Consider the following 14,869-nt stretch of genomic DNA (forward strand, 5'->3'; position numbering starts at 1 on the left):
ATAGTTATGAGTGAGACCATATGTTCCACAAAGCTTAAAATATCTACTCTTTGGCCCTTTACAGAAAAAGTTTTCTGACTCCTGGTCCAAAACAAAAATAGCAACAGCATATTGTGGGGTTTATAACATATGAAAAGATAAATGAATTGCACAAAGGATGGGAAGGAGGAATTACAAGTATGATGTGGTAAGATTCTTACACTATACTGAAGTGGTATAATATTATTTGAAAATATTGACCAATAAATTAAAAATGTTTATTATAAATGTTAAGACAATCACTAAATTTTAAAAAGACATATAAATAATAAGTCAATAGTGATGACAGAATATAAAAAATACAAAAAAATTAATATAAATTTAAAATACATAAAAAATACCCCCAAAATCCAGGAGACAAAAAAAAAGAGGAACAAAGAAAAAAATGGAACAAATATAAAACAACTAATAAGAAAGTAGATACAAACAGATATAAACTCAACTATATTAAATGTAAAGAGTCTAACTATACCAATTAAAAGACAGTGATTACCAAACTGGATACAAAAGTAAGAACCAACTATATGTGGTCTAAAAGAAACCAGCCTTTAAACTGAGGTCACGGAAAGATTAAAGAAGGAAAATATACCATCAAATATAATCAAAAGAAAACTGGAATAGCTATATTAATAGTAGACATAGTAGACTTCAGAACAAGGAATATTACCAGGATAAAGAGGAACATTACAAAATGGAAAAAGGGTCAGTTCACCAAGAAGACACAGAAGAAATAAGGTTTGTTTGCCTGACCTTCTCTTAATTACATTCTTAGGAAGATGCAGAAAATTGATAAATTTTTCAGAAATCACATATGGCTTTGGAACATGCTGTATGAATATTTTTTATAATAGATTTTCTGACCCAGTTGCATTTTCCTTAGTTTAATTACCATTAGTTTATATTACCTAAGCAAATAAGTAGCAAAAATGTAAACAAACAAAAAAGCCTATGCTCTCAGATATGCTGGATGGTGGAGAATAACCAACCTGGGCTAAAAATGTTGGAGATAATCCACATATAAATATTTAAGAGTTTATCTTAAGAGTAAATACAAACTCTATGACACAAGAAATGAAACAGAATGTGAATATAAACATATTATCACCAATATTCTGTCCTATTAACTCTTGTATATATTCAAAGATATAAGTAATGCTTCCTAGTCAAACCATATTGAAAATGTTTTCAATGTTAGTAATATTTCATAACAAGTGATTAATTAACTATAGTGTATGCCACTTTTTCCTTTCCATTTCAAAATACTTTCTCCACATCTACCTTTTATAGGTAAACTTTATCATAAAATGAAACACAACCACCTTATCCAAAATAATTCCAGAATTCAGTTCTTCCCAGTATTTCCTTTTAACAACTGTGTGTGTGCACACGCACACACGCATGCACATGCATACAGGTCAACCTTAGTTAACACATTTTAACCTTTAAATTTTGAATGTAAATTTTAGATGTTTAATAAAATAGGTCAGTAATATGATTTACATATTAGTGATTCCCATTAAACAAAAGGCCATTACTTCAAACTGCAGAGTGCTGTGTCACAGATGATCTCCCTATATATGTGTTTAGGTGGGTGCTTATTATATATGTGTGGGTACATTTATAGGAACATGCAGAAGGAGGTGGAAGAATGTTAACTTTGTTTATTTGAGAGAGTATAGTAGAAAGAGTGAGTGAGTGGGAGATGGAAAATAAGTCATTGCTTATATCAGTTACAACAGAAAATCCTTACTGTTTCTATCAAAGGTTGATATCAGCTAGGAGGGTCTGAAAATGTTTAAATTAATAATCAGGTAGTAAAGTTATTCAGAAAAAACAAATGGATACATCACTTTTGATGTCAGAAATATCAGGAAGTTCATATTTTCTCAGTGACTACATTGTTGAAAAAAAGAAGATGAGTTTTTGAAAATCTTTAATATTATGTATAAATGCAAATATATCTACACTTTCAAGCTTTAAGAGAAGAAGTATCTCCAGCCTCTATTCCCAACATAATGTACATATTTGGTGATGAGATATTTACAAATACTATAGAAAGAAGCATTAAAAAAAAAATGACAGATGAGTTAAGGCCGTATCTCATTTTAACAATAGCCGTGTTATTTATTTCCCACTTTTCTTTCCTCTTCTGAAAGCCTTACCTTGTATATACTAACAAAAGAGCCCAGAAAAGCTCCGAGCTGGAAGTTTTCTTTATTGTAGAAGAGAGAAAGTAGCCGGGATGGCTGTGTAAACAGATGCCTAAATGCAGAGGGAATCCGGAGGCAGCACTGGATCAAGTATCCCACGCTAAACATTCTGATAAAACCCTAGAGAAAATTGGGAGGAAATTCTGATTTACAACCAAATTTTGAAGAACAATAGATATAAATTTTATTGTTGCAGAATCAAAACGGAACTAAAAATATTAAGACAAGTTTATATCACAGCCATTTTCAAAATTAAGTCCTAAACCTCAAACAATTTTAAAACAATTGCCTTAAAAATAAGCGTGAAATCTTGCAGCAAACATACTTTCTATGATTTACAAAGGCTTAAAAAGTCTCCCAAGCACTGGCCAAGTCTATCTATGCACCAAACTTCTACTTCTTGACATTTTGTTGACATAACTGGGATTTATAATCCCTAAACCACAAACAGTTTTAGAAACAAAAGCACTGCAATTCCAAAAAAAAAAAGTTAACAAAACCAAATGCTTTTGGAAATTTTAACAGAAAATGCCTCTTGATCATTAGTTAGAGCAGAGATTCTTTTGACAGAAAATAATTGTATTATCTGTTTAGACCTTTGGTGTCAACTATTTAAACGATCAAGTTTAAAGAATTTTCCAGGAAAAGAAATAATTCTATCTAGGTTTTTACTTCTGTGCTCAATGTGTCAAGCTGAACCATCTCTAGGGAATGGCAGCTTTAAGGTAAACTAAACAAAACCTGAGAAAGCAAATTTGCTACAAATCCACATTTGCTGTCAACATTTCTCCATATTACCTGCAACTATCTACAGTGTAAAAGGGAGGAAAGGATGACTAATGTTGGTCAATTTCATTTCACTCTTTAGGAAAATGAAGTTTGATGTCACTTAAGGGTAAGAGACTGAACAATTCCAGTCATCTCGAAACAAAATGTTATCAAAAAGAATAGTATTTTATACATGATTCAACCAATACACTGTAATACTGATCTCCCATCCTCCTCCTCTTTCACCCCCACTGGAATGGAAAAACGTCTACATTCTTAGCAGCGTTTGCTGCTAAGTTTCAAAGGTCAGGTTTGTACCTTCTGGATAGCAGCCTTCTTTTTTTTTTTTAAAAAATTGAGTTACTATGAAGAAACATTCATTAATTTACCTGAAACTACCTAATACCTGGTTAAAACATGAAAATTAAATTGTCCAAACAATTAGCATGAATTATCATGCATTTGCTTAACTGAAACTGCCTAGTGTTTGTTTAATGCATTAAGTGGTCACACCTGTATCTTGTCACTGATAATATCATAATATTAACCTAAGGGTTCAAAGATCACACTCATGTTCAATCATTTCACACTATTTTCAAGAGATCTATTCATCCTTCCATCCATTCACCCTTTCACGTATTCAGGAAAGATTCAGTGAATGCCTCTCATGTGCCGAACATCACACTAGATGCTGGGGATAGAGTAGTAAAGAGGACACAAAGCCCCTGCCTTCATGGAGCTTCCATGCTCATTAGAGGAAGAGAAAATCAGTAAACAAGTAAACATAAAGTAATTACAGATTACAGTAAGTGTTGAGAAGGAAGTAATCAGGGCACTGGGAAAGAAATGAACAGGGCACCCTATATTAGACTGAGTGGTAAGGGAAGGCTACTGAGAATGTGACGTTTAAATAGACACAAAAGAGAAGGAGCTGGCATGAGAAAAACATTTCGGGTAGCTTGGACAAAAAGCACAAAGCCAAAAAAGAGACTGGCAGGTATCAACAAAAAGTTCGTGTGAATGGAGTATAGTGAGTTGGGGGGAATGTAATTCATCTGAATATTCACTCAGGGGTATGATTTAACATGAGGTGTAACTGAGTCCATGGAATAGTGAGGTGCACTGTCAAAATATTTTACTATACTTGTGATATAAATTCCTCACCCACAAATCTCCAAATAATTCTACTTTCATGGACATAATATTACAATGTATACATTAATTAGTAAGTTTATAGTACTGGTACACGCTTGAAAGAATGACTACTTTTTTTCATAGCTCAGTAATTCTCACTAACTTTCTCGTATACTTTTTAAAAAATATCACCTCTCCTCTCCCCCAAATTTCTCAAATACCTCTAATTTAGTCAAAATGCTTTTCTTAGTTCCCCTCCTGAAGTTTCCCCTTGAACTAGAATTATGTCCAGTTGGAGGGAATAATAACCCTCTCTGGGAGCTGGTAGACTTTGAGGCAGCCGGCAACATTCTTTTTTTTTTTTTTTTTGCCACTTTAAAAATGGGGCAGGAAATCAGATTTGGAAAGAGTGTGTCAGAAACTACTTCACAACTCAAAAAAAACACTCTACTGCTTTTACCCCTGGTTCTGTCTTTGAGTACTTTAAAGGTAAGTGTTGGCTTGGGTGCGTGCCACCATCAACACTCGGCCACAGGCATTCACATTCATAGGCACTAATGTGATACAGTCCCTCCCTTTCTAGAGGGACAGTCAGGAGGCTGTCTTTTGGGGTGCTGTACAACTCTGCTCTTCTCATCATCAATAAAGTGGGGGATCAGATGTTGTAAGGAAGAACATAAATTTTCTAAAGCATCAGGATTGTTAGAGCACCGTCCAAAACTAAAGAACTTGTAGCAGATGGTGCCACCTGTGACAGACTAACTGCAATGAAAATTAACTTCCTTCTCAGAGCTGGTGGGATGGGGGGATGGGGGGCGGTGGCAGGCATGGGATGGGGGATGGGGAGGGAGCACGGCCCTGGTACACTAATATATTAGGGAGTGGGGAGTTTATGTCAGTGGGCATAACTAACTTTCTTAATGTAGAACAACTGTGGACATGCTCCAGTTACCTTCATGCCTTAAAAAATGTAACAGCTTTACAAGTCCAAAACCAAATGCCACTGTCCCAGATGGTACGGTGTATGTGTGTGACTGCCGATCCCCTAGCACACAGCACAGTCCAGGGGCCTTGTTCTAAGATGTATTCTAATGAGGATACATTGCAAAGTACAAATTTTAATTTTAATTTGACTTTATTTTTCTCTTCTTTGTTGTTGTTGCTTCACCTTCTACTTTGTAAGTTTTACATTTATTAAGTAAGCTAATGTAAAAATTATTTAACAAAGGATCTGGTAAGTGAATACTAAAAGCTAAATTGTTATCTATTTCTCACAAGTGTCTTATTCTTCAAGTCAAATGCAAAGAATGATAGCAATGATTGTCAACTTTTCCATTTACTTTGAAATTATGTTTTAATAAGTAAGTTTTTTCTATACATATTCCCTGTGGTTATTAAAGTAGATTTTATATACTTACTTTAATGCAATAAGAGATGCAATTATCCTCATAGTGTTTGCAACATCTATGCCTTGGTCCATGCTTACATCTGAAATTAAACCAAAAAAACTAATATAATTAAAATGTGTGTGTGTGCGTGCGTGCATGTGTGTGTGTGTGTGTGTGTGTGTGTTGATCTGCTTAAAACTCTCTAACCAAAAAAGGAGAAAACATTATCAACTCGTTTCTAAATGTGTGCATCTTTTGATTTCTTAGGACATACAGAAGCAAAGATAACAGATTTTTTTTCCCTTTGCTGCTCACCATTTGACACACTGTATAAGATATGTGACTGCAGTCAAAATACTTGAATGTGGAACAGAAAAGCCATATTGGTAAATATTTGTGACTAAATATGAAAAATATGTATATGTTATCTCTATACTCTGCCAAATCTTTTGGAAGCTTTAAATCATTTATTGTAGCATATAATGGTCATAAATCATCCATGACGTCAGTACTTGAGCAAAAATCATAATGAGAATGTGCTCAGGTTACAGGAATTTATGCTTAATTATATTTGAGAGAAAACATCTGGGAAAGAAACATGATATAGTATTAGAATTTAAAATTCAGTTTTTAAAATAAATATAGAAATAGAACATGCAGGAATTCAAAAGTAGGTTGTGATTTAACTGTAAACAACTTAGTCTTCCAGTGTTTAATAAACATTTCTGCTGGGAGGACTACTATTCAAGACACACTTATTTTAGTTATTTGGTATGTCTACTCCAGGACTATTTATTTATTCACTCCAGGCGTAAAAAAGTAAGTAGAATATCTAATGTGGGTTTAACTCTCCCCCTTTCTCTTTGAAGAGTTCATGTTCCAAAATAAGCAGTCTTTATAACTCTTTCAGAATACAATTAATTAATTATCTTCATGGTTGGAACACATTAACTCTTTCTTGTTTATGATAATAACTTGCAGAGTGATATCCTGGCTCTCTAATTCCATTTGCAAATTGATTATAAAGACCTTCTCCGAAATTCAATGCTGCACTGCAGCTGGAGTATACAGGCAACCTTTCCTAGTCAAGGGTGACAGCAATAGTTCATTCCTTATGTCGTTAGAATGATATGACATATCTGGTCATGCGAAGTTGTTGAGTGATTAAAGCTAGGGGCCTGAAAAGGGGTGAATCAGAGAAGGACTGCCTTATGTAAACCATCACTCTTCATACTTCTAAGTGTCCTCTTCAAAGACATTTCTCAGCCATGGCTACCAGAACTACACAGAAATTGTTAAACTCTCTTTGCTAGTGAAGTTAAATTCTGTTATCAACTATACTGTCATTTAGTCTTTCCTAGTCTTTCATTAAAAGGGTTTCCCAAGTGCTGGACTGCCAGTCGTCTCCTATGTCATCTGCTCTGCTTCTATATTATCCTGCACCTGCTTTCACACCAATGGACCCACTGAGGCTACTCTGACAAGTTCTGCCATGGCCCGATCCGCTCTGATACCCAAGGCTTCATTCACCCCCGTCACACATTCTCTGCATTCCCCTATGATTCTTGTTGACATGATTCCCATTAACAGGATCCCCCTACCACAATTATTACTGCCGTCTACCACCCCTTTCTTTCCTTTTACCTTCTTCTGTGGTGTACAGAAGAAGAGACAAAGTCTTTAAATTCAGTAAAAGTTTTGAGTACCTACTCCGTGCTCGTGTATGTGAAGCAACTCCTATGTTATTTCATTTAATGCACGCAACACTCCTTAATAAAGTTAACCGATGAGGACTTTAGGATGCAGAGTGGTTAAATCACTGTTCAAAGTCCCAAAGCCAGGAGGGGCAAAATGAGTCAAACACAGGTCTTCAGATTTCTTAAAGGGCAACAGCTTCCTGTAGTTGATCCCCTAACTTTCTATACTGCCTCCTCATTCTACACTCTCTAAAATAGCACTACAAGATCATTTTTATTGGCTGATATTCTAATTTTAAACCTTTAAATTAATTTTCTTAAATATCTTAAATGCAAATGAAGACTTATTTGTATGAAATAGACTTCTTTGTATAACATACAAATAAAGATTTCTTATTTTATTTCCAAAGCCCTAAAAATTTCTACTCTTGCAAAATATCCTTCACTTAAAGTTTGCTCCTTATTATATCTATATCTTCTTAAATCTCTCTTGGAATTTTTCTTTCTCCTTTCCACACTTGAAACATTCGATTAGCACATATTAATCTGTTTCCTGAAGTTACCTAGTCTAGCCTCCTGCAACTCTGCTTAGTTTGAAATAGAAAAGTATTTCGATTTCATGTAAAACTATTTTAAAGGCAGATAATGGTCTATAGTCCTGCTAGAAATAATAAACAACATTCACTTGCCATCGTGTGCCTTTTTATAAAACTCTATGCACAGTTTCTGGTAAAAAAAAAAAAAAAAAAAAAAATATTACCTGAAAAGAAAACAAAAATACCTTGGCATGGTACAAATGTTATATAAAATGGTGACAAAATGTGCTAAAATATCAAGATAAAGAACTCACACTGAATCCACAAGCTTCCTGACTAGAGCAATTATATTCGTTCCTCTTGGTTTTTCCTCATGTTTCTCAGTCTTTTGTTCCACTTTTGCATATGCCGCCTCTGGTGAATAAGAATGTGTGGGAATTTCTTCCTTCCCAACAATGAACCTAAAGAAAAGAGCACAATGAGAGGCATTTTTCCCCTTAAAAAAAAAAAATCAGTGAGAAAATAAACTGATTTTGTTTATATACAAATACACTGTGGACAGTACCTTATCATTTGAAATAATATTTTCCACAATTTATATAAAACTAGTCATCCTTTAAAAAATAGGCTTTTGAAATCTGAATACTCAGAAAATGTTAATAGCTGTTTATTTAACAGTGCAGGCATCTTAAAATCAAATACAGCATAGCTCTTTGATGAAACACCCTTTTAACTTAAGTCACCGCTTTTTTAAGGTATTACACAACTTAAAAGTTTTTTCAAACAAAAAAGCAGATGAACTATTAACTTGGATCTACTAGTTAATGACAAAATTTCTATTTTTTTCTCTAAAATGTACCAACAGTTACAGTTGAATGCATTTCTCATTTTTTTACTCTAAATTTGTATCTAACGTCACTTTGAGTCATAAAACAGCTGCAGTGCAGTAGGTGGTCATCTATATGCACATGAGAAATAGAGGGAACTAAAGAATGAGAATCAGAAAGTTGGTTAAGAGTCTGTGTGTCTTCCCCACATTATTAGAAAATCTTAAAGTTGATGTTATTCTAATCTACTTACTTCTCTTTGGAAAAATCTAATATCCAGGAGAAGACACCATTCCTGTATCATCAAAACTGGACTATATTTTTCCAAAGACAATACAAAGAAAACATTACCAACCATTAGATATCACTCAATCAGTATCCTTTATCAGAGTTTTCATTTTTGCTGTTTTCACCTTCACTATAAGAGTCACTGCTCTTATAAAGAATAACTAAGCTTTCCTTAGCCAATTCTGCCTGCTGAACCTTCAGAAAATATCACAAAACATAGATAAAACAGGAGACCAATAACACTACACTAAAATTCTAGAACACGGGAACTACGGCAAATTTAAATACTCGTGAAAGAGAGAAAAATTGTTACTATCAACAAGTGCAACCCATCTCATTAGGACAAACTTGATAAAACATCTAGTTTACCAATTTGTAAGGGGCGTGCAATGAGATTGTTTGTCACCAGATGGCAGCTGTGCCTCCTTGGTAACTGCTGGTCCAAAAGAATTTGGTTCCTAATCGTGGGTGTGAATGGAGAGCTTAGGGTCTGTACTACTGCTCTTTATAAACAAGGTAAAACTATGCTAGAACAGACACAATATCTCTCATACCTTTCCTAACACTGAAAGGAAAGTGTTGCTATTTTGGCCAGGACCTACCATTCGGATTAGAGCTCACTTCCTTGGAGAAGCTGCCCCTGCCCCAAGCTGGAGTGAGTGAGCCATCCTTCCTTTGTGCTCTCACAGCCCAGTGATCCCCCAGTACTGGAAGCACCTTTTTAGTACTTTCCCTCCCCCACTAAACTGTGGGATCTGTGAGACTCTATATACCTTCTTTGTTATTATATCCCAGTGCCTGGCATAGTGTCGGGCACATAATAAATATTTAGTTAACACCTAGCAAAGGAATATAGTAATAGGGAGCATTTTCTGAGCATTTACTACATGACAGGCACAGCACTGAGCCATGGACAAAGATTAAATCATTTAACCCTCATAGCAAAACACTATGAAGTAGGTACCATACTTTCCATGACAGTTAACATGAAAAGGCATCTTGTCCACAATCAAAAATATCAGTAATTATTTGAACCCAGAACTGTTTAACTCTAAGGCCTGGGTTCTTAGTCACCAAACTTTGTACATTATTAACTATGGTTTAAACTACGATGAATCAGCCTTAGTCTACCTTCAGATTCCTGCACTGGCTCTTCTCCCGTGGTTCTCTCCTTGACTCTTTCTATTCCCCTAACTTCCACTATTATCTTACAGAACTAGCAAGAGTGAATAACTATTTTTCCAGAATATTTTCCTGTAACACAGAGAAAATGTTAAGTGCAAATAGTCCAAGTCAGCCTTTCATTATAAGTGGATTTGAAGAAAACATACACAAATATCCGACACATTCTGAGTTTTGGCAAGGATTCTGGGAGTCTAAGGAAAGATGCAGGAACAATGGCAGAGTTTTCTCTCTAGGAAAACCAACTTTTGATTTTGTTACCAACTTTCAGTTTAAGTTGAAACTTAATTTAAGTGAAACTTAATTCACTTAATTTAATTAATTAAACTTTAATTAATTTAATTAAGTTTAATTAAACTTGATTTAAGTGAAACTTAATTCACTTAATCTGTGAATTACACAGAATCCTATGTAGCCAATGCAACAACAACAAAAAGCTATTTTCTAATAGGTTTCATGATCTTTTAATGAAAAATATGACATGAAATTACTGCTGTGTTATGATTTAGTTATCGTTACCAAAGAATTTCCACAACCAAAAATACTCTATTCAATAATAGAGAAACTTTAATTTCCTAATGTATGTGAAAATGTTTGGTGAACTATAAAATTCAACACTAATGCTAACCAACATCTCTACAGTATCGACCACGTGCCAATTACTGTGATAAGAGATGGGCTACGAGGTGAAAAGAAGACTCCAGTGACTCTAGTGAAGCCTATAATACAAAATGTGTTTGACAATGCATGAGTCCTGCCCTAACAAAGCCCGTAATCTGGTACCACACAATTAAGGGCTTCATTTTCCAGTAATTGTTCATGTGTAGCTTTGTCTTTCCAAGCTCCGTAAACAGAGAGTTCTTGTAATCTTCTTTAATACCCCATACTGTAAGGCACATAATAGGCCCCCCAAATAGTGGCTGACTGACTGATTTTTAGGGGGAAAATTAACAAATTACTCTGTTAATGAAATGTCCACAAAGCCACTTTTGTGACTTCTAAAATTGCTTGCAACTTAAAAGTGGAGTCAATAAATATTTATTACAATTATGTACGATGATATTACTTTTTAAAAAAAACTTAACTTGTAAATTCTCTTAACATAAAGATAAATACAATATGCAACTTACCTAAGTGCAGAGAATGTAAATCCTTTCAAACCGTCTTTGCACCTAAAACAATAGAAATTTACAATGATAAAATAACTTGTTTTGAGATATAAAGTAGTAGTATTAAATAGCTATTAAATTTTTTCCTGAAAATGATTTTCTTTTAAAGGTGAAACTCTTCTAGGACAATGATCTGAGCAGTACAAATGGTCAAACAAATAACAAACAATGAACAAGCCATCTTACACAAAATGATTAAAATGATAATGCCTTCCCATGTCGTATTAACATAATTTAAGGCTCAATTCTCAGATTTGCAGGTTGAAGAGAGATTTAAAGTAAATCTTCTAAGGGATCCATGTGGACTTAAAATGAAGGCTGGGAGCGGAGTATTCTTCATTCTAGCCAATCCCTGGGGGAGCAATTTGTTGTGAAGAGAAAGACCACATACACCTGCTGGGTATTATGTACAGGTCAATTCAAGGTCCTGACTTCTTCTCCCTATTTATTAATTCAGTGAATGCAGAGCAATGTAGAGTTGGCAGGCACAAAAAGACTTCAAGTTTAGTTAACAATTTTAACTTCTGAGTAAGCCCAATCCGAACAGATAATGTAGCAAGAGGAATAGGGGGTGGAGGAGGAGAGCACAGAGAGAAGATTCCAAATATTATTGAGTGCTTACTATTGCTGGGCATTGTTTTGGGCCCTTTATATGTGTCGTCTCATTCAATTATACCACAACTCTTATGAATAGGTGTTTCTCTACTCCACAGCTGTGCAGAGGCCCCCCAGATGTGGGAACTTCCCCGAGGTCACAAAATAAATAGTAGTCAGAATTAAGGAAAAACAAAAAAAAACGACTTCATCTGACTTAAAAGTTATGGTTTTCTCTTATACCTCCTCCTAAAACAGTGTATTCCTTTTAACTGGGGAAAACTCAAACTACATGGCAACTGGGGTAGGGGGGAGGGGGGGATTCTCACATCTGCAAGAAGTATTTAAACAAGATTTTAAAATGGGGGCATTACTATCCTGGTCTTAATGGTCTGCTCTATAGGTATGATCAAGTTACTAGAGAATCTTTGGGTATCTAGTATCAAAATTCCTGGGAGAAACTATAAAGATTGGTGATATAATGATGCTCTAACATATGTTAATATTAGACACTGGATATTCTCGGACAAAAAGTACAGCCTTAAATCTAACTGGACAATTCTTTCTGTATGCCTTTTATATGAAAGGTCACAAAGGAAATGAACAAAAATATAAGAAATCTATCTAAAAATTTTTAAATATACATTTTTATTGGAGGACATATAGAATCTCAGGAAAAAACTTAATCCATGTGCACTGAGATGTTTTAAAGCACTTAAGAATTCAATTAAGCAACATAATCTACTTTGTGGTCACGTTAACAGTGAGAACGTAACCAGAGAATTTAGCTAACATACTATATAATTATCTACTCTGTATAGAATGAGGATAAAGGCAAAATAATTCATATGTTAAGCTTAAAGTGTGCATGGGAAAATTATAGCATTAAAATTCTTAAAGTTATCTGTTTCCATCTGAAGAAAGTGTTTCTCAGTAATTTAAAACCCATAAATGAGTAATTTCTAGATAGGTGGGGTGGTGAGGGGTTAGGCTGGGAGTCTATTGACTAGAAAACAGAAAGCAGATTGATTAAAAGATTATGTACAACTGGGAACAAATTTTGGCTCTGGTATGTTATTGTTAAAAGATAGCCATTTGTCTTTGTGCAATGTTGAATAGATAAAGGATTCTGACAACTTGGTCTGGTCAGGATTGCATATTTGTGACCTTAAACAATAAATCTAACTGCAGACCAAACATCAAAAAGTAGCTTTCAAATATAAAAGGGCATCTACAAATGAATTTGCAATTTCATTATGATGGAAGTTTGGTTCTTTCAGCAGAACCCTGTGGGAAGCACTTCATATTGATAAAGTCTTAGCATGGATTCAAAAGGGGCTATTCTTCTTTCCATTCATGTGTATAAGGTCTGTTAATGTAATTGAGGGTCAGATGTCTATGTCAAAAGGACAAAAAAGTAATTATTCCCAGAAAAAGAATCTTTAAAATAGTAATACTGCCCTGCATTTTGACACCGAAAGTATTGTCTGAGCCCTAATCTGACTATGAAACACTATTGTAATCTATGTTAAATGTAAAAAGTATGATATAAACATAAAAATTTATACAAAACAGAGCCCATTAAAAGGTGCCTCACTATTTGATGGATTCCGTTATTATAATGTAAATCAAATCACATTCTCCATTCATGTATTAAGGCTCGCTGATTTATTCAACAAATATTGACGGAGTGCCTACTATGTGCAAGCACTGGTTTAGGTTCTAAGGATGTAACAGTGGACAATATAGAATCTCTGCTTGCTTACCACTGACATTCTAGATGGGGGAGAGATAGGATAAAAAAAAAAGTATGTCATGTGGTGATAACTGCTATGGAAAAAAGCAAAGCAGGACAAGGGGAGAAACAGTGATCAGGTTGGGCCTTTTGTTTGTTTGTTTTTAACATAGTGTAGTCAGGAAGGGCCTCTCTGAGAAGGTGGAATTTGGTAATTTGATCAGAAACCTTACTGAATTGAGGGAAGGGCATTTCAGTCTGAAGGAAGAGCAAGCACAAAGCCCTTGATAAGGAGTCTGCATGGCATGTAAGGGGAACAGCAAGTGCATTACTGCAGCTGGAGGGAAGCAGTGGTAGGAAATGAGGTCACAGTAATAGCTGTGGAGGGAGTGAGGGGTCTACAATTCCTGTAGGCCCTGTAGGCATAGCAAGGACTTGGGAAGGTTCTCAGCAGAGAAGTGACAAGATCTGTCTTAAATTTTAAGATAATCACTTTGCTGGTTCGAAAATAGACTACAGGAGGGCAAGGTTAGAAGCAAAGAGGCTAATTAGGAGGAGAAATGACTGTGCCTGGACTAGATCACAGTGGCAGAGGCGGAGGGGAGTGGTAAGACTCTGAATGTATTTCAAAAGCAGAATTTGTGGAATTTCTTGATGGTTTGAATGTGGGGTACAAGAGAGAATTTACAAATTATTAAAATATTTTTGGTTTGAGCAAATGGAGGGATAAAATATCCATTTATTGAAGTGAGAAAGAATACAAAAGAAACAGGTTTGAGGAGAAAAATCAAAGTTTTGTTTTAGATATGTTAAGTTTGAGATGCATGTGAGCTATAAATGGAAATGTTAAGGAAGCAAGCAGCTGGCTATATAGATGTGGGTTCAAGGGAGAGGTCTGATTCGTTTATAAGTAGTACTTAAATCCATGGGACTAGATACAATCATCTAGGAATTAAGTGTCAATAAAGAAAATAGTCAAGGACTGAGTATTTTTTATTCCATCATAACCTGTAATGCAGAAAATCTTTTCTATAAAAGAAAAAAAATCATTTCTCCTAATAAATCCATTCTCTAATATAAAGTCTCATTTTAATTCTTTGAGTGTGCATAAAAATAATGCATTTAACTCATGTATACATAAACTTCCCTATTAAAGTCAGTCTATGCAAATGACATAAATAACTAGTATGACTCAATCCACAGTTACTGAATCTCTACATTTGCAATGTTCTGTGCTATGTACGATACAAAACAAAGCCAGGAGACACAAAGAGGAAAAAGAATTTGCAGCATTATATCAAA

The 14,869-nt window shown here is 34.7% G+C and overlaps 1 protein-coding gene across 5 annotated transcripts in view; it reads right to left on the reverse strand.

Annotated features, from left to right (window-relative positions):
• Positions 1–14,869, reverse strand: part of TMEM135 (transmembrane protein 135) — a 251,260-nt gene that overhangs the window by 13,428 nt on the left and 222,963 nt on the right. For all 5 annotated transcript variants that reach the window (XM_082410211.1, XM_082410212.1, XM_082410213.1 and 2 more), the window contains 4 exons: positions 11,200–11,241; positions 8,087–8,233; positions 5,570–5,639; positions 2,202–2,369 (listed from right to left, as the gene is read on the reverse strand). In XM_082410211.1, coding sequence (XP_082266337.1) covers positions 2,202–2,369; positions 5,570–5,639; positions 8,087–8,233; positions 11,200–11,241 — 427 coding nt within the window. The remainder of the gene's footprint in view (positions 1–2,201; positions 2,370–5,569; positions 5,640–8,086; positions 8,234–11,199; positions 11,242–14,869) is intronic.

The sequence above is a fragment of the Balaenoptera physalus genome (genome assembly GCF_965194825.1).
Source record: "Balaenoptera physalus genome assembly, chromosome: 10".
Taxonomy (NCBI): Eukaryota; Metazoa; Chordata; class Mammalia; order Artiodactyla; family Balaenopteridae; genus Balaenoptera; species Balaenoptera physalus.